At 32.5% G+C, this 24,273-nt stretch overlaps 3 protein-coding genes, 1 non-coding gene and 1 pseudogene across 5 annotated transcripts; 1 reads left to right on the top strand and 4 right to left on the bottom strand.

Annotated features, from left to right (window-relative positions):
• Positions 1–528: 528 nt before the first annotated feature.
• LOC11408896 (syntaxin-71) lies at positions 529–3,173 on the bottom strand. The gene is made up of 8 exons (XM_024775941.2): positions 2,980–3,173; positions 2,330–2,455; positions 1,391–1,544; positions 1,218–1,303; positions 1,014–1,082; positions 874–918; positions 692–754; positions 529–609 (listed from the first exon to the last, which is right to left on the bottom strand). Exons 1-8 carry the CDS (start codon positions 3,133–3,135, stop codon positions 529–531), a joined length of 780 nt encoding a protein of 259 aa, XP_024631709.1. The 5' UTR covers positions 3,136–3,173.
• A 1,357-nt stretch (positions 3,174–4,530) lies between these two features.
• On the top strand, positions 4,531–7,724 carry LOC11411452 (exosome complex component RRP4 homolog; annotated as a pseudogene).
• Positions 7,725–12,946: 5,222 nt separating this feature from the next.
• On the bottom strand, positions 12,947–13,667 carry LOC11422146 (protein transport protein Sec61 subunit beta). The gene has a single exon (XM_003597146.4). It carries the CDS (start codon positions 13,535–13,537, stop codon positions 13,214–13,216), a length of 324 nt encoding a protein of 107 aa, XP_003597194.1. The 5' UTR covers positions 13,538–13,667; the 3' UTR covers positions 12,947–13,213.
• A 3,400-nt stretch (positions 13,668–17,067) lies between these two features.
• On the bottom strand, positions 17,068–20,670 carry LOC11436848 (MLO-like protein 6). Of its 2 annotated transcripts, XM_003597144.3 has the most exons (14): positions 20,532–20,670; positions 20,344–20,401; positions 19,870–20,243; positions 19,689–19,749; positions 19,450–19,538; positions 19,267–19,341; positions 19,087–19,181; positions 18,947–18,996; positions 18,796–18,836; positions 18,518–18,691; positions 18,384–18,419; positions 18,227–18,294; positions 18,064–18,124; positions 17,068–17,894 (listed from the first exon to the last, which is right to left on the bottom strand). In XM_003597144.3, exons 1-14 carry the CDS (start codon positions 20,652–20,654, stop codon positions 17,418–17,420), a joined length of 1,782 nt encoding a protein of 593 aa, XP_003597192.1. In that variant the 5' UTR covers positions 20,655–20,670; the 3' UTR covers positions 17,068–17,417. The 2 variants fall into 2 exon arrangements, with proteins under 2 accessions (XP_003597192.1, XP_039686105.1); XM_039830171.1 differs by lacking the exons at positions 18,064–18,124; positions 18,227–18,294.
• A 517-nt stretch (positions 20,671–21,187) lies between these two features.
• On the bottom strand, positions 21,188–21,259 carry TRNAP-AGG (transfer RNA proline (anticodon AGG)). Its single transcript has one exon. It is a non-coding gene; the product is annotated as a tRNA-Pro (tRNA).
• Between the last annotated feature and the right edge of the window lie 3,014 nt (positions 21,260–24,273).

Below are 24,273 nucleotides of genomic sequence, written 5' to 3'. Positions count from 1 at the left end.
ACAAATATTTCTGCCTTGAACCAGCATAATTGCATAAATCATGAACTTGATAACGTAGGTCTACATGCACATTAAAATTTTCACATTGCACTTGCATATCTTATATTTCTGAAATTGATTTAAACATAACTGGGATACTGAGTTAAACATGAATGATAAATGTCAATCTTCTCTGTAATGAAGTAGACTTTCATGTAAAGGGAAATAGATAAGAAAGTAAGGTATGAATTGATGTTATTGGAAAGAGAGATGACATGTCCAAGTGACAAGTTGATACTTCAATTAATTAGAGAGTTACATGATGCATTGATAATATGTATGTTGCCATCCTCCAGCAGCCGAACCATTCAAAAATTACACAAAGTCCTCAGTTAGTTTAAGGATGCAATATGTCCATAACGCACAACCGGCACAACAAGGAAAAGTTTGAGATCAAGTCACCTCAGTGCACTGAAATAAAAATAAGATATTGTTATATTACAATTCTTGGTGACCGGGGGTAGGATATAGCCATATAGGATATAGGACTTACTTGTATAAATACATAACGATTCCAAGAAGAACACATAATAGAATGATGTCGATGCAGAAATTTCGACTAGACCTTAGCTGAAGATCAAACAAAATTGCATTTCAATAGAAGCTTTCAAATTTTAACACAGAGGAGAGTGCAATTAATCATGTCAGTTACCTCAGTGATAGTTTTCTTCAGCCTTAAGTTAGTGTTTCTCAAATCACTCATTGCCTTATCCGCCTGTATAATCAGATCAAGCACAGAGCACCTTGTAATGTATTTACTTACATACTTGCAATATTACTTTGCAAAGTTATTTATTCCAATATAGAAAAAGCAAGATTGATTTTTTTTTTTACCTTTGCGTCCATTTCATCCATTAAAGGAACTTGACGTTCTATTTCCTGAACATAGTCGAGGCGAAAAGAAAGAGAAAATGATTATCCTCTTAAAATCAAACATTTCCAAGTGGAATTACTAGAAAGACAAGATTCGTAACCTCATTCATATCAAGGGCTAGATTTTTCAAAGTATCCAATCCTTCTGATATGATATCAAGCCCTTCATCCTGCAGAAACAAAACTTGGAATCATTCATGAATGTAGCTAGACCCGCCAGTGGCAAATACCATAAAACAAAACTCGGGTTCTTTCTGCTTTAGTACAGACACACCAAAGTGAAGTAAAGCCGAAATCTTGCTCACCTGTTTGATCTTGCGCATTTCATATTCATTTCGAAACTGATTGGATTCTTCACTTTGATTGAAATAGTCACTGTCAAGAGGTCCCTCTGAGGTTGAAATTTAAGAAGAGAGCACCGTTATTTAATAATTCAAATGTCTCTAAAATGTGTTTGGCGTCTGCAAACAGTGATCACCTGGTGAATCGAACTTGATATGCGGATGAGATGAGGTTCCTCCAGTATGACTAGCAGCAGAAGTAATACCATCTGGTATTGATAGGATTCTCTCTGGCAATGCAAGAACAAGATCGTTTCGAATGGCTATGTCTTCACTTGACAGGCCTTTAACCTGTTACTGATAGGATTAGAATTGTAAATGCAATTATATCCTTTCTTTTGTTATTGTCAGTTGTGAACTAATTCCCAAAAAACAAGCCAACCAAATCACAGTGAGAGCAAACGATCGAAAGATTGCAACTTGTTTTTCATAGCAGGTTAAGAACTTGAACTTGAAAATAAATCGTTGATGCTTATGATCATACACAAGTTAATCTGACTTTTGTTGAAATTTGGGGCCTAACACATCCTTACAAAACCGGCTTGTAAGGTGAGGATTGCCTCCTCTTTCTATGCTCTTCTCAAGAGTTTTATCTATCCGATGTGGGACTTGGGTTTTTCCCAATACACCCCCCTCACGCCCAGCACTCTTTGGGCTTGGTGCGTGAATAGGTTTAGGCGGCCCTTGAATTCGACAAACTCTGATACCATGTTTCAACATATTCATCTCCTTCAAAAGATTAAAACTTGAGTAACCTGTCATTCCTTCTTATGTCAAACATAAAAAGCTCAACATTGTTCAAATAATGGATTGAAAAATGGTCCTTATGAAATTATGGCGTTTGACGTATCTGCAACGGCTAGTTTGCAACTACATTGCAACCGTAATTAATGTCGTATCAACAGTATTTTACAATAATATTCTGTAATAAGGAAGGCTGGTACTTAATGCGCAAAAATTAACAAGAAATTATAATACACCCCTCAAACGCAATAGTATAGAATATCACGGTTTTATATCATGTCTAACTCATTCTTACAAAACCGGCCTTATAATAGCCCTAAAACAATGCATACCTTCTTATTAACCAGCTTCGTAAGCTTGGGAACTTCGTCCATCAATCTCCCCTTGGCTCTACGAACCTCGGCATTCCAAGCCGCAGCAACTGCCCTGTTGGTCTCCTTGGAAGCAGCCTCAGATTTCTACATTGAAACAATTTCAATTAAATTTCAATTAAATTTCAATAAAATTTGTGTTAATTTTATTTGCCAATAGAAAGATAATAGACACTTATATGTGAACAATTGTGTGCATCTTTCGGAAACAATGAAAATGTCAAAAATTTGTTTTCATTATTTCTATAAACACATCATCTCTAGCTTGCATTTAATCTTCTTTTCCATCACAATTTTTCACTTTAAAGTTGTATATCTTCTTCTTTTTTTGACAAAAAGTTGTATATCTTCTTATTAACAGTTAAAATCAACACATATTTTAGAAAATGAAAATAAAAAACGTGTTCATAAATTAAACGAGGCCTAACATTTCCATTTTTGAATCCTACACACCCGGAAGAGAATTTATCTCGTAATATCAAAAGGGTTATCATTATCTTCATTAGTTAACATTTTTTCAAGCCAAAAGATTTAAAATTTTGCATCATTAAACAACTTGGCTATAAGAAAATAAAGACATGAAGAAAAATAAAGAGGGAGTAGAATGGAACATTGAGAGCTTGTTGAATAGTGGAATCAACGGCTGCGTAGAGACGAGCGAATCCATCATCACCATAGGCGTTGAGTTCACGTTGTTTATCAATGTCGTATTTGTCATATTTTTTGCATATGTCGTCGACACGGAAGAGAATGTCGATGACAGACATTGTTGTTTTGGTTTTTTCTTGTCTTGAGAAAAACAAGGGGAAGGTTAAGGTTGCTGTTTGTTTTTGTTTTTGGTTGTTTAGAGTGTTTTGCGGACACAATGAATAGCATGTTCATATTTCTATTTATACGTTTCTCCTTGACTTTATAACTAACATTGACAACTAAAAATTATAAGATGCTCACCATTTATTTTCTTTCCATCATGTTTTTTAATCTCAATCATTAAAATTATTTTTTTGCTAAAAAAATTTCTCACATTTTTAATGGATGGTGAAGATTTCAATAGACTAATTCATTCCCCTAGTCTTCCGTATATTTGTCTTCGCTTTCATCCCCTTGATTCAAGTATGTTTCTTTTTCCTTCATTTTTTTAGTGTTTAAATTATTACTAACATTTACTGTAAAAAAAACATCACTCATTCTCCAATTTATTTTTATTTTTTTTTGTCAGGTTTCTCCAATTTAATTTTGTTAAGCACCAAAGCATCACATGGCATAAAATACATTTTAACTATATTGACATCCAAAAAGTATTGCATATCATTTGCAACACCCCGATTAATTTATTAAAATAAAAGGAGAGAAAATAGGAAAGTGATCTGGGAGACTATAGCAAAATCTAAAGTACATAGTTAAGAGAAATAACTACTTTTTTCTCGTTAAAAATCCTATGGGATAAAACAGGGAGAAGGTAAAAAAGAGTGAAGAGTTTCTAAAATGCAAGTATTTAAAACCATAAAAGGAAATATCATTTAAAAGAGTGAAGAGCGCTCCTAAAATGCCTCTGTATATATTATGCATTATTTCTTACTCCGTAAGCAAAATTCACAGGACACGAGATATCACTTCTATTACGAAAGAAGTCCTCTTTAATAAAAAGAGAAAATTATTCTATAAGTAAAATTGTGTAAGTTATTTTCACCTAAAAAAATCTATGTAAGTTAAAAGCACGATCACTACGTTTATCCTCATAGTGATTGCTCTCTCTATAGATAAATTCATCAAATGTTTCGCATGTTATAATACTCAAAAATTAAAAACATAATAATCATCCTAAAAAAAACATGAGTTGTGATATTTAGTATATACAATGTACATTGATTTGACATAAATTAACGAGGTGTTATTACGATAAAGAATGAATATGAAACACATATTTATTAATTGATACGACAACTTATCATTGGATAACAATAACAATGTAAAATCATTTTACACAATAATTAAACTAAATGATGATAAAATAAATAAAAAACATTTGAAAAAATATTTAGAAAATTATAAAAAGAAAAAATAATGAAATTTGTTTGGCTCACGTGACGTGCGTGCATGGCATTTACTGGTATAAAGGACAAGTAGTCTTATTCATCAGTCCTTCGTTTCTTCTTTCACTCCTCACAACGCATTGCTCCGCTCTCTCTCTCTCTCTCTCGCTTACCGAACTTCAAACCCTAAGATTCCATCTCCAAGGTTTTGCGTCGATTCCATCTCTCACTATTTGTCGGGAGAGTGTAATAGAGATGAGAGGGAATCAGTTGCAATTCAGTCAATTTCAGAAGCTCCGTCTACAGAAGGCTCTAGACAAGCTGGAATCTCTATCTTCCGATTCCTCGGTGTTGTGGAGTGTGTTGACAAGTACGTACGTTTTTGTGCGTTCTTTGCTCTCAAGGTACAAACCCAAGGCTGGTGACATTGTTATAGGGCGTGTCATTGAGGTAAAGTTTTATAGTTTCAACAGTGATTTGAAATTGGTTCATTTTAGTAATCTTATGTTTGTTGTATTGTGTAGGTTGGTCAGAATCGTTGGAGATTGGATATTAATTGCGGTCAAAACGCTTATATGATGCTTTCTGCTATGAATATGCCCGATGGTCTACAGGTATTTTGCAACTCCCTTTATGGGATATCTTGTTTTTTCGTTATATAATCTGCACATGGACCAAAGTGGGTTTTTGGGGGAGAAAACATGTGTCAATAGTGTCATATCTTACGGAGGCTAGGGGTCACAACTTGTGTCAACTTTTGATTTGATGGTCATCAATGTATGTTTTCATGAAGTAGGTAAACTTATTTAGGTATAACTTTTTATGTTAGCATAAAAGAAGCCGTAATTCTGGAAGAAATAATAATTGTACTTTAAACTTCAAAGAATGTAATAGATAAAGATGAGGGGTACAAATGCCGATTGAAAAACAATTATGGTCATCATTTTTCAAGCAGTTAAGTCCTTTGAAATTTTGATAAGCACATAAATAGGTATGGTGCACAACCGTCTTGAGTTTTGAAAGTACTCGATTGGTTTTCTTGAATTTTTTTTTTCATATATACCATATCATACATTTGATTTCTTTCCAATTAATCTTAATAATTTAGAATAAATAGCTAAGCTCGCAGATGACAAGACCCCCCACAATCATCATAGGCATAGTTGTTGTGGGAAACTCCCTCTTGCTGTTTTTGTTGCTGCTTCTGTTGAAGAAAATCTTCGATGATTTGCTTCACCAAGGCTTTGAAGTGAGGCTGAGATAGGTTGAGGTCGGGTTCGTTGGAAGCCTACTTTCGAACCTTGGATTATGTAGCCTCATCCATATTTGATTCTAGTGAGATCTTCAGAACAGTTTCCTCGATTCCTCCTTGTTTGATGATTTGATTCACCAAGGCTTTGAAGTGAAGTTGAGATAGGTTGAGGCCGAGTTCGTTCTACTTTCGAACCTTAGATTTTCTAGCCTTGTCCGTATTTTGTTGTTGAAACAAATACGGAAGATGCTGAAACGAAGGGAAGAATCGAAAAAACTGTTCTGAAGATCTTAGAAGAATCAAATATGCACGAGGCTACAGAATCCAAGGTTCGAAAGTAGCCTTACAACGAACTCGGCCCTCAGCCTCACTTCAAAGCCTTGGTGAAGCAAACAGGGAAAAATTGAAGAAACTGTTCTGAAGATCCTATAAGAATCAAATATGGACGAGGCAACAAAATTCAAGGTTTACTTTAAAACTTTTCTTCAACAGCAAGAGGAAGAAGAAGAACAACAGCAGCTCAAACAAGAGTGAGATTCCAACAACTATGTGTACAATGACTGTGGCGGTCTTGTTATCTGCAAGCTTGGCATCAAAGCCTATCCAAGATATATTGGACCACCTGCTTTTAGGTCATGCTCCAGATATCCCAGTCATGCATGTGTTGAAGAGTCCCACATTGGATAAGATATGGCCTGACAATGTGTTGTAAAAAGGGGGCATTCCTCACCTTAAAAGCCGGCTTTGTAAGGTTGAGTTAGTCCCAACCCCAAATTCTAATATCTTGAAATTGTTCTTTCCATTGCTAGAGGCGAAGGACAGCTTTAGATGAGCTAAATATGCGCTGTATTTTTGAGGAGGAAGATGTCATTTGTGTTAGTGAAATCATGTTTATTAAAATTTACTTGCTTTTATCAAGGAAATAACGGTCGACTAGTATCCTAAATTATGTACATGTCCACAGGCCGAAGTTGTTCGAGATTTTCAGCATGATGGCTTATACCTTCAAGCAAGAAGTCAAAAATATGGAAAGGTTTGCAGTCTTGAAAACTCTGTGAAACATAGTTCTTTTATTGACTTGCTTCTTATTTTCCCCCCAAAAATGGTACTCGGTTATACACAGTAGCCAGTATGAGACAATACAAATGGAACAACTTCATGTCTGTGTCTGTGATTCAAGCATACAAATTTTGATAGCTATGGTTCTGATAGTAACTCTATGTATGGCTTGTAGTTGTAACTTTGTACTACATTTTGGGTTCTTAAAATTTGTTTCAATTATATTCTTCATTATTTTACTACTGTTACTAATGGCTTTCAGTTGTATTGCAGCTTAGTTCCGGTCAACTGCTTACAGTCGCACCGTATTTAGTGAAGAGACAGAACCAACATTTCCATCATCTGGAGCACTATGGTATTGATTTAATACTTGGCTGTAATGGATTCATATGGGTCGGAGAACATGTTGAAGCCAGAGATGACATGATAGAAGATCAAATAAACCAATCTGATCCACAAGTTTTAATTCCCAATAAAAATTATGTCAGTCTTGAAGAACAAGAGAAAACTATACTGGACTGGAGACAAGTGAATACATATGCAGGGCTGCTGATGCTGTTAGAGCATTGTCCACTTTAGGATTCATTTTAACATTGGAAATCATCAAGGGAGTTATTGATCTAAGCCTCTCTACGAATCTTGATATACACGACATGCTTGGTTCCGAGTTCTGTGTTCTGGTTGCTGAAAAAGAGGCAGAAAGGAGAAGCTCAAATAAAAATCTGTAGATTGTGAAATTGTGGTTAGAAGTCTAAGTTTTATTATTCCTTTGCTCATCTGCAAATGGTAAAGAAAAGGAAAGGAATCATTCTAACTGTAGCAAATCTTTCTTCAACCTTGTTGATATTTTGTAGGGTGCCACTAAAAGTTTGATGAACTTCTTTTTTTCTGTTAAAGTTCTTGGACCTAGAGGAGATGTTGGATGAACTGTTTTTCTGACTTGCTTTTCAAGATTGGCACCTAGCAGCTCAATTCTGTATATTCTTTGCTTAATCTTATATTTTTCTGAGTAGTCTTTGGATCTTGCTCCTAAATTAGTATTGCTTTTTTTCATACTTTTTTTTTTCATATTGAAGGTAGACCAATATTTTATGGATCTATTTAAATTGTAGTGGTCTAAGTTGTTTTAATGTTTATCTCAAACTTAACCAATGTGGGTTAAATATAACTTTTTCTTTGAATATGTCATCAACTTTATGTAATAAAAAAAACATAATGCTATATATATAAAATTGTACAAGAGAAAATACAAAAAATTTGGTCCAAGTATACACTTGTTTTGTATCTAACTAATACTATGGGTGAGTAACAAGGATTTTAGTATTTTTGTTGTTGAGTAACAAGTACTAACCTGCAGTTTTTTAAAAAAAAAAAAAAAAAAAAGTATCCTGCAGTTATGTTCAACCATTGGTTATAGGGTATGCAAGTTACTTTACCAAAAAAATTATGTCCCTCTTATCTTTTTTGCAAGTTATGTCCTGAAACTTGATTTTGCTCTTATCTTTAAGAAAAGCACTAAAATTACACATCAAAGATTGCCACATTCAAGCAACTTCCTGCAATTACCACTCTATTAGGCACGCCATGAGAATGTTCAAAGAATATACATACATGTGGAAAATTGAAAGGTAGACGATAGATACTATAGCAATTAACAAGGGAATGAAAAACATCAAGGTAAGACAATAAAAAACATATTTCAGAAAATATAATGGACAAAAACTTATATAGTTCAAATAATATTTTAAAAAACAAACGCAACTAAACTATTCAAGTGATTGCACCAAAAAATTTCTGATTCTTCAATTGGTTTGATTTCAATTACATTGCAGTCGGATTGAATCAGATTAAACATGTTCAACTAAGGTTTAATTATGGTATCAAAAGCGCTTAGATGAGATGACATGAGTCTATTCTAACTTAACTAAGGTTTTAATTTGGGTTCCAATTCAGCCTCGGGTACAATGTTAAAACTCTTAGGAGAGTTTATCGCTCATTTGAATCTCATAAAGCTCGAGAGATTAGTCTTTGCATGCGCTCGGAGGATATCTTATTTAAAAAAAAAAAAAAGTGTAATTGTGATTGATTTAATCATTTCATTTTTTCTATTTATTTATTTGCCATTTGATTCAACTACAAGCAAACCATTTTAATCATGACTCGGTGATGTAACCAGTTTGATCTTTGATACAATTTTTAAATAAAAGATCAAACTAATGAAGGATTTATATCATTATAAATAAAAGTGAAAGATAAATAAAAGAATTTGGGACAAACATAGAGTAATAACATAATTGCTAAAAAGTCCTACTTTTTTTCTTCTAAAAATACCTTGTCCTCGGATTATTTAATCCGATCGCCTGTTTTAGGTATAATAATGAAATTCATACTTAGTTAATTGCTAAAAATGTTTTTCTGTTCATGTGTTTTCTACTGGTAACTATATGTTGATATTGTTGCAGGCTTGGATATTTCTGCACTTTAAGGCTGTCATTAATGTTAGGGATTTCTAGGGTGGAGACATAGAGGATCGTGACTCTAACTTCTAGGGTGGAGACATAGAGGATCGTGACCCACATGCCATGATGTTTATTTTCTTGAAGGGCCAGGTTGTCACAGATCTATTGTCATGGAGCTGTATAAGCAGCACCGCAACACAAGTTCGTTTGAGCGAATCAGTCTTTACTTTGGATGGCTAAACTATGGACCTCGCATGGTCTGATATCTTCTGAAGTGCATGCTATGTCAATTTGGATATTTGCAGAAAATTCCAAGCCATCCACATGACTTTGCTTCTTCCACGACGACTCAGTCACAAGTGAGTCATCAATATGTACAATATCTTAATCATATGCTGAGACTGCAAGATTTAGGCCTCCATGTTGTGAATCGTATAGAGACGGAAGTTGGATACATGTGATGTTATTTGACCATTTCACATACATATATCTTATCTCAATTGGAGGCCCTTGATGAGGTTGTTGTTGAGGAGCAAGGAGATTATCGGTGGCTAAACATGAACATGCGGTTTGGACGCATCAAAAACCATGTCTTAAGCATCATAGGCAGTGGTGTGGTAGTGTAGGGAAGTCCGGCTTAACAGAGTTTGGATGCAATATTGAAAGAGTTCATGGAGAGAGATCTATATCGCCGTATGTGTGTTAAGGGTGACTTTTTTTGATTTTCTAATGTTAATGTGACATTTGGATAATTTAAGTTTTAACTTTATGTTTGAATTTGTTGATGTAATATTTGGATAATTTCTATTTTGAATCAATGTTTTAATTTGTTTTGTTTCATATGTTTCCATTTTTTTTATATGATTTATTTTGATGTTTGTTTAAATCAATCTCAACGCTTTAATTTACCAAAAAAAAAAAGGTATTCATTTTAACAACACTGATTTTGTTTATAAGCAGAAATGTGTATATACCCTGCAAATGAGAGCATTGACACATTTCGGAGTATATTTTTCAAAATATTACAAAAGTGTTCAAATTGTATTTTTCGAATAGTGTGTATTTACAAATTTTGAACAAATTCGAGCAAAGTTCTATTATTGGCTTCAATTTTAGGATGCTTTAGATTATATATGATCCAAAACAGATGTCAATTATATAATCCGAATAAAAGAAATTTTTAAAAGAAAAGAAATACAAAAAAATGTCAATTATACGATGAGTTTTTAAAACTCATTGTTTTGCAACAAAAAGATGTCTCTAGTGTTCCAGCACATAAGCTGTGTTGTCGAACATTTTACGTGGGTGTGTGGGCTGATCCCACGTTTCACCCCCTTCAAGTGTGTAAGGCACTTGTCCTTTGATCAATAAAATACAAAAAGAAGGTATTAAAATGGATTAAGAAATGTTAGTAAAAAAATATTTTAAGGCACTTGCATTTTCCATTTGAATACTTTCATTTTGTACAGATTAAGAAATGTTAGTAAAAATATTTGGGTCAATACAATATAGATTAAGAAATGTTAGCAAAAAACTATTTGAAGTAAATAAAAAGTGTAATAATTTATCTTTACACGCCCAAAAACCAAAAAAAAAAAAAAAAAGTTTAATAATTTCTAGACACTAGTTGATCGCAGCACCGCCAAATTAATTAGTGTACATAATTTTCTACCTAAAATGGCTCAAGTCTATCAATTAATAAGTGCAATTATTAGTTATTACCAACAAATTTTTCATTAATTTTATCTAGAGCTGTCAAAATGGGCCGGGCCGTAAGGGCCGGCCCGAAAGCCCGAATAAAATGTAGGGCTTGGGCCGAATAATTGGGCCCGAAATTGAAGAGGGCTTTTTAGCCCGGCCCGTAAAAGCCCTTGGCCCGTTAGGGCTAGCCCGTCCGGGCTCCGGGCTGCCCGGAAGCCCGCAAAAAATACAACTGTTTTTTTTTTTTTTGTGGTCTGTGTGTGTGAGAGACTGATACGGGCCCGGGCTGGCCCGTTAGCCCAGCATATTTATGTATGTTCCGTACTTAAAAGAATGGAAAAGGGAAGAAAAAAATACGGGCCAGGACCGGCCCGTTAGCCCGGGAGCCCGTATAGGGCCGGGCTCGGGCTCATTTTTTGCAGCCCATATTCAAACCGGGCTTTTTAGCCCGGCCCTTAAAAGCCCTTGGCTCGGCCGGGCCGCCCGTTTTGACAGCTCTAATTTTATCTAATGAACAAATTGTCACTTTGGTCCCTGACTCTGCACCTCGCTGTTACATAGATCCCTGATTGAGGATTAAATACAAATAAGTCTCTAACCCTGCACTTCCGTTATCACTTTATTCCCTGACGTTAAGAAAATCTGTTAAGTGATGATTGGTGCATATGAGGTGTCAGAGGGACCAAAGTGAAAGTAGAAAATGATCACTTTGGTCCTTGAACCAAAAATCAATATTCCCAAATTGAATATCAAATTTCTAAATCCTTAAATCTCAAATCCATAAGTGTCATCTAATTCTCTCTTTTGTTCAAAATTAATCTTTCATTAAACACAACTTACTGATCGGTCCCTGACTATGTATACTTACTATGAGTTAGGTCCCTGACAATGAATTAAAAAATCCATTAGTATCTATTACTCTTGATTATTGTTATATTCACATGATAATTCATATATCTACCCCGTAGATCTGAGCATACTATAATCAAGTGTTCAAGATATATTTCAAATGATAATTCATTTCTGTTGAATTTCTTTTAACATAATTTCTAATCAAAATTTGTTCTACTTAGTAGGTACTACTGCTACATCTAACATAAGTTTGTTATGTTTCCAAGTTTATTATCAAATTTCTCACTTTAATTTTTTTCTTTCATGAAAAGCTAAAGCATAAGTTCTTTCATGTAACTTATAGCATGAATATGATATTTGATACTATTGAATCAACACCTTCTTGTACAAATCACATTTCTTATACTAATCTGAATGTCATTGTCTATGCACAATGTCTTAAACTATGGTAATAATAATCACAACAGGCAACTTCAAGCATGTGTATTTAGTAAGTGAATTTATGCATTAGTTATTCAAATCTCTCCATCAAAAATCGGATTGTTGTTGAAAGACACGTCAAAAATCAAGCTATGACTTTAAAATAGTTACAGGGATTTTAATTAAATACACTGTTCATAATTCATTTCTCTATATATGTAATCCTGATGTCATTATATACTAAAGGGAGAAAGTGGTAACAGAACCACAACACTATGACACTACCATACAACTCCAAACCTTAGCCCAACATATCATTGCTCAAGATCAGCTTTCAAGGCAAAAAGGTCCCTAATAGCCAGGGACTTTGGTGAAATTTCGTGTTTGCTATCAGGGATCTAACTGATAGTAAGTGTGGGATTTTTCTTCAACAGTCAGGTTTGTGTTTAATAGGAGATTTATTTTGAACAAAAAAAAAATTAGATAACATTTAAGGATTTAAGATTTAGGGATTTGATATTCAATTGGATATTGATTTTTTGTTCAGGGATCAAAGTGACAATTTTCTACTTTCACTCTGATCCCTATGATACCTCATGTGTCACATCATCACTTAACATATTTTTTTAACGTCAGAGATTAAAGTGATAACCGAGTGCAAAATCAAGGACTTATTTGGATGAGTTATGACTGCGAAACTAAAGTGACTACTGACTAGTTGCTCTTTATCTAATTCATAGATGTTATTGAAAACCCAGATCCTCATGCATCTTTGCAACGTCCGTTTTTATACGATCTAAGCTGCTAAAGTAAATTAATTCACATAAATCATTCAACAACGCATAATCAGAAAATGAAGAAACAAAACTAACCAAGCAACTTCCCTCAAAAAAAAAAAAAAAAACTAACCAAGCAACTTCAATAGAACTTAGTAAGAAAAAAACAGTAAAATTAAACAGTTTCTAATTAAAGAACAACGAAACGAAAACAAAGCACTTCTGAAATGGATCGATCAAGATCCGAAAAGTAAACAAACTCTCAGATCCAGAATCGGATTCGGATCCTTGAATTATACACCAGCACCAGCTTTGTAACGATAAAGCTTCCCGAACACATGAAGTGCGGTGACGAAACCAATGAAGCAGAGACTCATAACCAAAACAACCGTAGGAGAAATCTTCAAACCAGGTGCATCATCAGTGTAGAATCTCAGCATGTTGCTTCCTCCGCTAGATCCACCTCCGACGCTGGCGGTGCTGTTTCCGGAGGTGAGACGGCGACGACGCATGCCGGCAGTGGCGGCAGCGGAGCCGCGTGGAGCGGCGAGTCCGCCTCCTCCTGGACGGGAGGATGTGGAGGTTGATGATTGAGATTGAGATGCGCCTTTAGCCATGATGAGGATGATGGAGGAGTGGGAGAAGGTGTTTAGAGGAAATAGAAGGGGAAAGTGAAAGTGGGTGAAAATAAAGACTTTAGTAGTTAGTATAGGATCGCAATAAGGGTTGCGACTACAAAACAAATTAGAATTGGCATGGTTTAGTCAAAATTATTGTTAGTTGGATTATTCTTTTAGTTTTAGATCTAGATTGTTTGTTTGAAGTAGATCGAGCATCATTTGAACGTACAAATGTAGAAATTAATTATTTACCATTTCAATTTATAGAGATAATACATTGCAATATTTTTCAATTATTTATGTCAAGATCTTCAAACTTAATTCAATAACTTTTGATTAGCTTAAAAAAGATTATTTACCATTTCAATTTATAATATCTTTTCAAATATCTGAATTGTCTTTAAGTAATTTTGGATTCTTTACCCACTATTATTACCCCACTCAATAATGGTTGAATATATTTTTTTGGTAGTGAAATAGTGGTTGAATATTAATTAATGTGTGATCTGAGTTGGTTAGAAATTAACTTATTTTTTTCATACGGGCCATGCAAAATATCAAATATACTTTTCAGTTATCTATATATACTATATATAAAAAGAAAATTGTCATGAGAGCTTAACTCAGCTGGTAAGAACATTACATAATTTTTGTAGTGGTTATGATTCGAACATCGGACACCCCATTTCTTCGCATTTAATTGTGTGAGTTATAACCTAGGCTATTAGACAAAAAAAAAAACTATCTTTTCAGCTTTTTTCAGCTGGTTTTTTATCTTTTCAAAAATGTCCTAAATTTTCAATACAAATAACACATGTAATAAATATATAATAATAAATTTAAATATTAAAGAATGTAACAAACACAATATATATATATATATATATATATATATATATATTATTTTTAGTTTTAATCAAAATCAAAATTTCATAAAAAAAAACATCGTTAATAATTTTCAAACATTAGCGCAATAAAAAGAGTAGAAAGATGGGCACGTGAGTGTCTGTCTTTTTGGTAGTTATTATAAATAAAACTTAACATTTTAGATTTATTCAATACATAATGTGTGTGGTCTACATTAAAAATTACTCCCTCAATACGATATTAAGTGACACAATTGAGTTTGTCACAGATATCATTGCACAATTAACTTTACTAATCTCTTAGAAAAAATTATAAAAATTTAATATTTTGAAAATATTCATCAAGACGAATCCAACATCTTAAATGATATTATTTATTGTTGAATATTAGTAGAAAAATACAGTTAGACCAATAATGCATATTTTCAAATAAGTCATCTATTGTAGGACGGAGTGAGTACAATATTATTTATTAAATAAAAGTCATGTTAATTAGTGTCCCGAAGCGCTAGTTAAGAAAGTTAAAATTATAAAAAAATTCATTAAGAGCAACAACTTTTTGACTAAATAAAATGAAACAATTCACTTTTCATCATTTTCCAATGTAAAATTTCTATAATTGTTTCTTTAACTAGTATTTCGGAAGCACTGGTTAACATTTTCCATTAAATAAATCTAAAATATAAATTTTTATTTTTGTGCATACCAATTGAGATAAGTTCATGAGAACAAGTTTTTATTTGTAATGATGATAAGATGGTGTAGGTTTATCAGATTTTTTTTATTTGTTATACTAGTATGTATAAGATATAAACTTACAATATCAACTTCTTTAAATAGTACCCCTTTCAGAAGAAAAAAAACTTTAGTAAAACAAAAATCTTTATATATTCCCTTAAAAAAAAATCTTTATATATTTTTCTGTTTATTTCTCATTAAACGATAAATAAATTATATTTAAATCTTCGACACAATTATTATTATAAAAACACATTGGGGCACGTATAATTTATTTTTGTCAACTTTGCCACGTACACTGATATCGATTACACCTGGAAGTTTCGATGCTGATAAAACACATTTGTTCACGTCACGGGTAGCAAAATCTGGATCAGACGACATTTTTTTTTCTTCATAGGAATGGATTATGAAAGAAGAAGAAGAAGAAGCTATGGTAGGCAAGGAAGAAAAATATAAAGTTGACAACAAAACAACGATGACATAAATTAAACATAAAATTTGTACATGGCTAGTCTCGAATACATGAACTGGTGAAGAAAAAGAAATTAAACTCTACAAACTTACAAAGGTTTAAATAGTATATAGTATAAATATCTAAAACAACACTAGTAGTTGTTGAAATTGAAATTAACTAGTAGTACTAGAAGTGGTACTAATACGAAGATGAAGAGGTGGACCATGAAAAACACGAAGACGACGAATTGTACGGTCATGACAGTTGCTGTTTGATTTCTGAATATCTTCAAGCCCTAGACGATGAGATATTGCAACTAACACCATAACCAATACCAAGCACATAACCATGGCATACCAATGGTGACTTAATCTTCTAAGGAATTCCTGCAACATTACCATCTCTCTCTATTCTCTATGTGTGTTTGAAAATGAGCAAGTGCCAAATAAATAATGATCTTTAAAGAGAGTAGCATTGGATAAGATAATGATCAAATGGAAAAAGTGGGCGCCCTTTGGATTGTGACATGGGTTGTCCCTGGATTGTGAACACTTCTTGTTTTTTAATGTTTTTATCATCAATTATGACTTAATAAAATATTGAATTAAAGTAAAAAAAAAATACATATTTTTTACATACTTGTAAAACTTCAGTCAATTTTTATAATGTAAACTTCAAAGTAAAGTAGAGATTCCAAGTTTAATTATCAGTTGTGACAAAATTTATTATTATTCCGGATTAGTATATATTTTAAAATGTTTTTTTTTTTTAAATAAAATTTATCTCTTATAAAAAAAAGATGGGAATATAAAGATGGAAATTTTATTCCAAGGAATTTATGAAAAATATGTTTGGTTAACTTTATAATATTCCTAGGAACCATAAAAATAGGGATTATAATAGGTAAACTATTTATGAATTTATTCTCATCTCCATGGGAACTTTATTCCCACCATTTTCCTTGGGAAATTTTTTCTATTCCCAGGAACATTTTATCATTTTATATCCAGGAATAAAATTTAGTAAACTTGTAACAAACATAGGCATATACATTCCTATCATTTTATTCCCGGGAATCAACAATTATAACTTGAAACAAACACACCCTTATTGACCATATTTTTATCATCTAAAAAATTTACACGTGAAACTTTTTTTACGAGATTCAAATCTAGTTTCACCGTTAATAAAGTTATATTTTTTATGAGACCTATCACTGACATTGCATATTCATACTTCAATAGTATATGCATTTTTAATTTGGAACAAGACATATTTAAAAAGGTAAAATAAAAAATGTTTTATTTATCATGATAAAAAATTATACATACATACATACTATTAAATCAATTAGTTATTTTGGCCCATCAAAATAATTAGTAAAACACCCTACTGAACTGAACCATATGAGCCCCTAGCTAAGCAAAATGTTGCTCTCCTTGAACAAAATAATTGCACGACACAATGCATAGAAAATTGTTTTTTTTGAACAAATCAAAATGGAATATATTACTCAAAAATATAGTGATTCACCCCGTACAAGGTGTGCTAAAATGATGAATCCTCTAATATCTGTTACAACATCAAAGCACCTAAAAAAAGATGTCACCACCTAAACAAAAAGGTCCAAAACACTTAAATCACACCCATTGTTTTCTAGAAACACATGGAAATGACCCAAAAAAATTCCAACAACAGTTAACTACCGTTGACTTATAAACAGAAACTCAACGGTAGTTAACTACCGCTACGTTTTTTTGATCATTTTTATGTGTTTCTAGGAAACGATTGTTGTGAGAATATCAACCGACCATAGTCATTCTAATTGATTTGTGGGCATTGTTGAAAATGAGAGTTCATCACTCTGTTGGATATCAATTTCAAATTGAGGCCGGCCTGAGCCCACAGAAATACTATTGGGCTTAATGACTTCTTGTTGTTCAACATGGGCTAGGTGACCCATTTCCATTTCATGAAGATGAGTTGAGCTGGAAGAAGCAACATTGATCTCAACCTTGTGGTGGTGTGAGTTGGAAGGTGAGGGTGAATAAGATTCATAGTGGTGACTGGTCTCAAAATTGAGTCTTGTTGGAGTGTCCATTTGGTTGCGGTAATGACGAAGGATTTGGGCCGGAGACATTGAACGTGCCGGAGTTATGGACCGACTTGAAAATGGGGTTTGAGAGCCCGATCCACGGTTGTGCTTTATGTTCTTCCTTGCGGTGTGGTGCCAATTCCGTAGAGCTGTAGCTACTCTTTCGTTGAATATGGTTGGTTTCATGGTCGAACCCATCTGATTTAAACAAAAAAATTGAAAAAGTTTAGTAAGTTAAAACATTTTTTCTCCTGTCAAAAAAGTCAATGTTCTTGATACGAAGGTTATGATCGACCAACAATATAGTACATGCTTGATGATTGTGATCAATGAAAAAAAAAAAATGAAACTTAACTCATCAAATTACCTGCGTCACGAGAGCATAGAGAGGGAGAGTGACGTAGCTGCAAAGGATTTGAACGAAGACTCTGCCAAATCATCGATGTTAATTGCATACAATAAACTTGATACTAGCATACATATTTTTATTGTGAGTGGAATGAGAGTATGTATATGTATATGAGACTAACCCCATGCAAATTCTAATGACAACACCATCTTTACGTGAATTGTAACAGGATGTCACCCCAAATTGAAGCTGGAAACAAAACCAAACAATTCAAAATATGAATTTCCTCATTGCTATAACCAAATACTATATTGTATGAATTTTTATGGAGGACTTACAGCAGTCCATGAAAAGAAAGCAAGCTGGAAGGCATTCTGTTTCAATAAATATATGCAACAAAAAATACACATAAGAGATGCATATTGATGTTAGTGCTTTTGAAAATTATTACACAGATTAGTAGTATTTATACCTGAAAGAGTACAAAATTAATAAGGAAGAGAATAAGTCTAGGTTTGTTAAACCAAAAGAGGTCATCCCTAGGTTGCACCACTGGCTCACCCTTTACCACCATTCCTTGTTTTTGAATTCTAAGACCCATTTGAGTTATGATCACTTGCAGCTTTGTTCCAACTAATAGGACAATCTGCATTTAATTTGGGACATTAGTTAATTTATTTACACAAAAATATCGATCCCTGTATAATTTGATAATCAATTAATTTAAACCATGGCATTGCATGTACTTACAATCAAAGGAAGAAATGGTAGCCATAGATAAGAGTGCCACCCTGTCCATACATAATGGTGCATGAAAATATGAAATTGTAAGTATACACACACATATAATAGTAAGTAATATATGATTTGACCTTAATTATAAGATGTACTACTTGCTTACCATGAGTATGGAACAGGAGGAAGAACACTGTGATGAACCAAATTGGAGGACTAAAAAAACAAGAAACATAGCAGTAATTAATGATACTTCATCATATAATAATGTATCACATCAGGGTATATATAAATCAGAAAATTAACCTGATTCCAACAACAACTTTGAAGTCTTCTTCCAAACATCTTTTGATGTATTGTCTAAAGTCAAACTTCAGGTGACTTTGAGGAGCCAAATGTGCCTAAATTATTATCAGATAATACTAATGGTGAATTTCATTTAAGTTATTATTTCATAACAAACAAGTATATATTAATGAATATTACCATCATAAATCCATGCCTTAAGGTCAAGTAATCCACTTCAGGAACTGACCTTACAAATTGCCTAAAAAAACATACCTGCAAATTGCAATTAGGTAAAGCAAAGAATATAACTCAGTAAATGTAATTAGAGAGAAGCTAGGTAAATAATAAAAGAGCTCAAAAATAGGTATGATTTTTACTCACAATCCAAATGAGGACAGGATTTTTGGTCCAGAAACTTAAGTGTCTTCTTCCAAACGAAGTCTCGTTAGCGAATCTGAATCTTTCAGGATCTGTTATACACAACACAATGCACCAATAAATGTATGTTCCTCTAACATAGTTTATAAAACTATGTATGGACATCGTGTAAGTAAAACTCAAATGATAAAGAATTGCAGAGAAATTTGATATGTTGAGGCGCGAGTTTATAACTGACTAACCGTGTGAAAATTGGTACTCAGGTGTCTTGGTTGCCTCTTCCCATCTTTTCCACCTTCTCATCTATTGAGTAGAAATTGATAAATTTTATGTATCCAAAGAGGTAAAGAAGTTTATCTTATAGTAAAATAATAATTAAGTAAAAGTAGTAAAGTATATACTATTAGAATATTGTGTTTCTACCTTTGCTCTACCTAGAGCCAGAGTAAGTATGCAGTAGAGGATATGAAAAACAGCAAGCACAAATATAAATATATGGAGTTGATGAATGGCCCCTGCTGATACAAATGCTACTTTTCCCTCTTCTGCACATTTGTCACCTCCTCCACCAGCCAAAATACGGTGGTGATTGTCGCCTTGAGAAGCAAGCAACGCGGCTAGTAATCTCCGGCTGCCACCGGTTTCATGGTCTATTAACTCTTCATCATCTGATTCAATATTTGCATTGTTGCTACATGGATGCCATGTGGCTGCAACTTTTTCTGATATACATATTCTTGATATTAAACCTTCTCCTACTGTTAGGAGCAATGATATGAACCCTAGTAACATTAGCTCTGCAATTCACACACAAAAAATGTTCAATAATACCAAGACAAATTCAATTTCTTAATAACTTTATAATTAGAGATATTAATAGATGATTCAAATTTATACCTGATTTGATCTTTTCAAGTGACTCATACAAGGCACTTTTATGCTTCTTCTTCAACCACTGCTCACATGCACAATTTTAATAAATGGTGCAAGTAAAGTTAAACTTTGTTACACTGATAATGTATATGAATTAAATCATTTAAACGTACATTTATGTTTAAATATGTGTAAAATATATGTGCGCAAACCTTTTCTATGATGTGGAAAATGTGTTCAATGAAGATAGAAATAGAAAGTATAACAAAGCAAACAACTGCAACGGCCCAAGTAGGTGTTTCAGTTAAGCTTCTTCCAACGCTTCCTCCTGCCATTGTAAATTGCTTCTTAGTTAATTAATTTGCAAGAAACATTAACAGATTGCATATATATACTTATTTTTAGGCATAGATGTGAAGTTATTAATGATGAGTAGAGGAATCTGTGTTTCTAATTAATATAATAGTGGATGTGAAGTTGATATTAGGACAAAATAGGGGATTTCATTAGTTTTTTTTAATGTCAAAAATCAATGATATTCTCGTTCACATATGTCTGAATTTTTGTCTTCTTGGTTAATTTAATTTATCTGTCTTAATTTGGTGCTGTAATTTGTCTTTTCCTTTTGATATTTTATGGGTTTTGTTCTGTTATGAAAATGATGATATAATCCCTCCATATTTACCAGGAGAATGCACGACAATCTTTTAACGCTGGACAGGACATTCAACTCAATTATTATCTTCACTAATCCAAACAAAAGAAGAAATCCTTAAACCCATTCAGCTTATTATAGATTATTGCTAGCCCAAGAGACAGACTGTTTTATAGCTTAAAAAAAAAAAAAAAAAAGAACAAAAAAACAAAAGGGGCATTCCGAGAATTGAACTCGGGACCTCTCGCACCCTAAGCGAGAATCATACCACTAGACCAAATGCCCAAGTTGTTGTTACTTTTTGATTTATTCGGTATTTATTATAAGAATTTTAAGTATGGACAAGATTGTCATTTGATGAAAAGGTCCTAGCTTATCATTTCTACTATTACTATAAATTAGGAAGGCTATATTAAAATACATTGTTATGTGGAGAGATTGCACAAAAACTATTTTAAGCAGGAAGCTTCTTGAGACACATTGTTGTGTGGAGAGATTAACAAATTTTGTAAATAATTTTTTGTTGCAACAAAATATAGGAAAAATTACACTCACCTCTCCTAAGTTTTCATTAAATGTCACAAACACTCCCTTTAATTTTAAAATAAATATTACCCTCTCTTAAGTTCTCGTTAAATAGATAAGCACCTCCCTTCTCATCTAACAGTGTTATATTTTCGTTAAAATACAAAATAGGAATTTAAAGCTCTCACCATCTCTCGCCATTCACGTACTATCAAAGATAAATTCCTCCCACAAAACCATTGAATTACCTGCTCACTCACTCAACTTTCGAACATCTTCTGTGTGAAAGTTGATCTTGATTACCAGAGTTTCACGAGAAAATAACGTTCTCTTATATTAATACTATGTTTGTCCTGTATATAAAGATAAATAATAAGATATAAGATGTTGGATTTGTCTTGATAAATATTTTTAAAATATAATTTTTTTTAATAAATAACTTGTTTTGAAGGATGTTAGTAAATAACTTAATATGTTGAAAATTAAAATTTGTGCTTGGTAAACAATATCCATTAATATAGAAGAGGAAAGTACATGACTATGACTATTGATTAGTGATTTGGATTCCTACCAATTAACTCAACCCATAAGAGAAAGATTTAGGAATCTTTTAACACTTCAAATTAGAAAAGAATCATGGAGTAGGTCCGGTTTTTATTATGAAAACCTTATCACGATTTAGTGGTAGTGAAAGCTGTTGAAACATATCTAACACCCCTAATCTAATTAAATCTTTAATATATAATTATGCTTGTGGAAAAATTAGCATAATAATATCCAAAAGAGACATGATTGCTAGGCACTTTCTTTCTAATTCTTTCTTTGATGTTTCGTCTTTGATAAGAAGCACCTGTTTATGGTTTTGATACCCCAATTACAAGTCAGTAATCATGGGATACCCTCTGCTTGCTATGATGGACCCATTAGCTCTTTGTTTTTTTAGAACTAAGAAAAGCATGGACACTTTCAAAACCGAGCATTACCTATTACTAGGGGTGTTCGCGCTGCGGTTTAGATCAGTTTTAAAATAAAATGTCATTCAATTTAAAATAAAAATTACATACAGTTCGGTTTGGTTTGAATAACTATACTAAAAAAATTCGAACCGATCCGATCCAAATATATGTGGTTTAATTTGGACCGGTTTTTATATATCCAAAATGTAAATTTTTTTTATTTACTATTTTTTTACGAATATAATTTTTTATTAATCTTAATATTACACAAACACGGTAAATTAATATGTTTGATGCAAAATATAATTAAAAAAATATAAAATTGCAGTATGCATATTTTAAGCATATGAATAATAATAGTAATAATATAGAATAAACTAGTGAAAAGATTAAAAACCAGCAGCAACATAATGATGTAATATATATAGACACACACTAATAATATTTACTGCGGATCGATTCAGTTTGGTTTATTTTGAGAAAGTGATTCGAAATTTGATCTTATCCTAGCGATTTTTACAAAACAACATCTAAATGCATCAAAAAATATTCGGTTTTTTGCGGTTTTTCATTTTTTTTCTTATTGGTTTATATTTTATTTTAGATCGGTTTGGATTTAAACACCTCTACACATTAGGCACTAACAAACTCATCGATGTAACATAAGTAGTGGATATTTAGGTTGTTTAAGTATTTGATTTATAGTTTCATTATTGACCAATATACATATATAAAAATATTTGTTAGGTAATATCAATCTCGTAAATAGATCTTAATTATTTTAAATAATTAATTTTTTATGGATACAGATGATACCTTAATTTATCAAACTTTGTCGCACCTTGATTGACTATTTAGAGTAAGGTTCAAACAAAACTTATTTTTTTCCCTCATATTTAAGATTGATTAGCCACCCAATCATATCATTTTATTAAAGATGTCCATTAAATGTATTGTTTTTGTCAAAAAAAAAAATGTATTTTTGGAACCGTCAAAGTTAATAATTAGTTATTAAATTAATATTTTTTTATTCATCTGGAGTTAAATCTAGGACCTCAAACTCGTTTAACTCTTAGTGTAAATCAGTTGAACCGCTCAATCCCTCTATAATAAAGTTCATTGTTAATTTTTGGTTTTTCGTAAGTTTCATTCGTTAGAAGTAATCATATTCGAGTTACTATCAACACAAAATATGAATACCTCTTTCCGTTAGAATTTGAATCTCGGTTCACTGTCTCGTGAAAGTGTGTGTATTTGCTTATGCAATATCCAACATTAATAAAACATATTTCCTCTTGTCCCATATATAGAAAGAGGATTAGCAAAGCATGATTCATTTAATGTTATAGTTTTGAACATTTATTTAAAATATAACACTAATTATTGAGGGGAATAATTCTTGATCAGATTATCCTTATCTCACAACCAAACTTCAAATTATTAGAGTTCCTTTTCTTTGGGAATCGGAGGGTTAACGCCAAAAAAATAATATAGTTATATTCTTTTTCTTACAATAAATACTAAGTTCTTTAATATATATTTATATGGGATATATATGCTTTTTTTAGTTAATATGAATATGATATCCAGTATCCTAAAAAACATATGATATCCAAATAAATTAGTAATCACATATTAAAAGTAGTAATTTTTTAGCTAGATGACATGCATAATTTTTTTTATGCACCATACATAAAATGATTCACTTTTGCACCTTAAACACCACCATAAGAAAAAGCCTGATCACCATCAAACACACTTTTTCTCTTTAGCTTTCTCTGCATCCCTTCCTCACTGTTGAGCACTGCAATTGATAGA

This window comes from Medicago truncatula, chromosome 2, assembly GCF_003473485.1.
Source record: "Medicago truncatula cultivar Jemalong A17 chromosome 2, MtrunA17r5.0-ANR, whole genome shotgun sequence".
Lineage (NCBI taxonomy): Eukaryota > Viridiplantae > Streptophyta > Magnoliopsida > Fabales > Fabaceae > Medicago > Medicago truncatula.
Note: the sequence above shows the minus strand (reverse complement) of the source record. Positions and strands in the feature narration are given on the sequence as shown.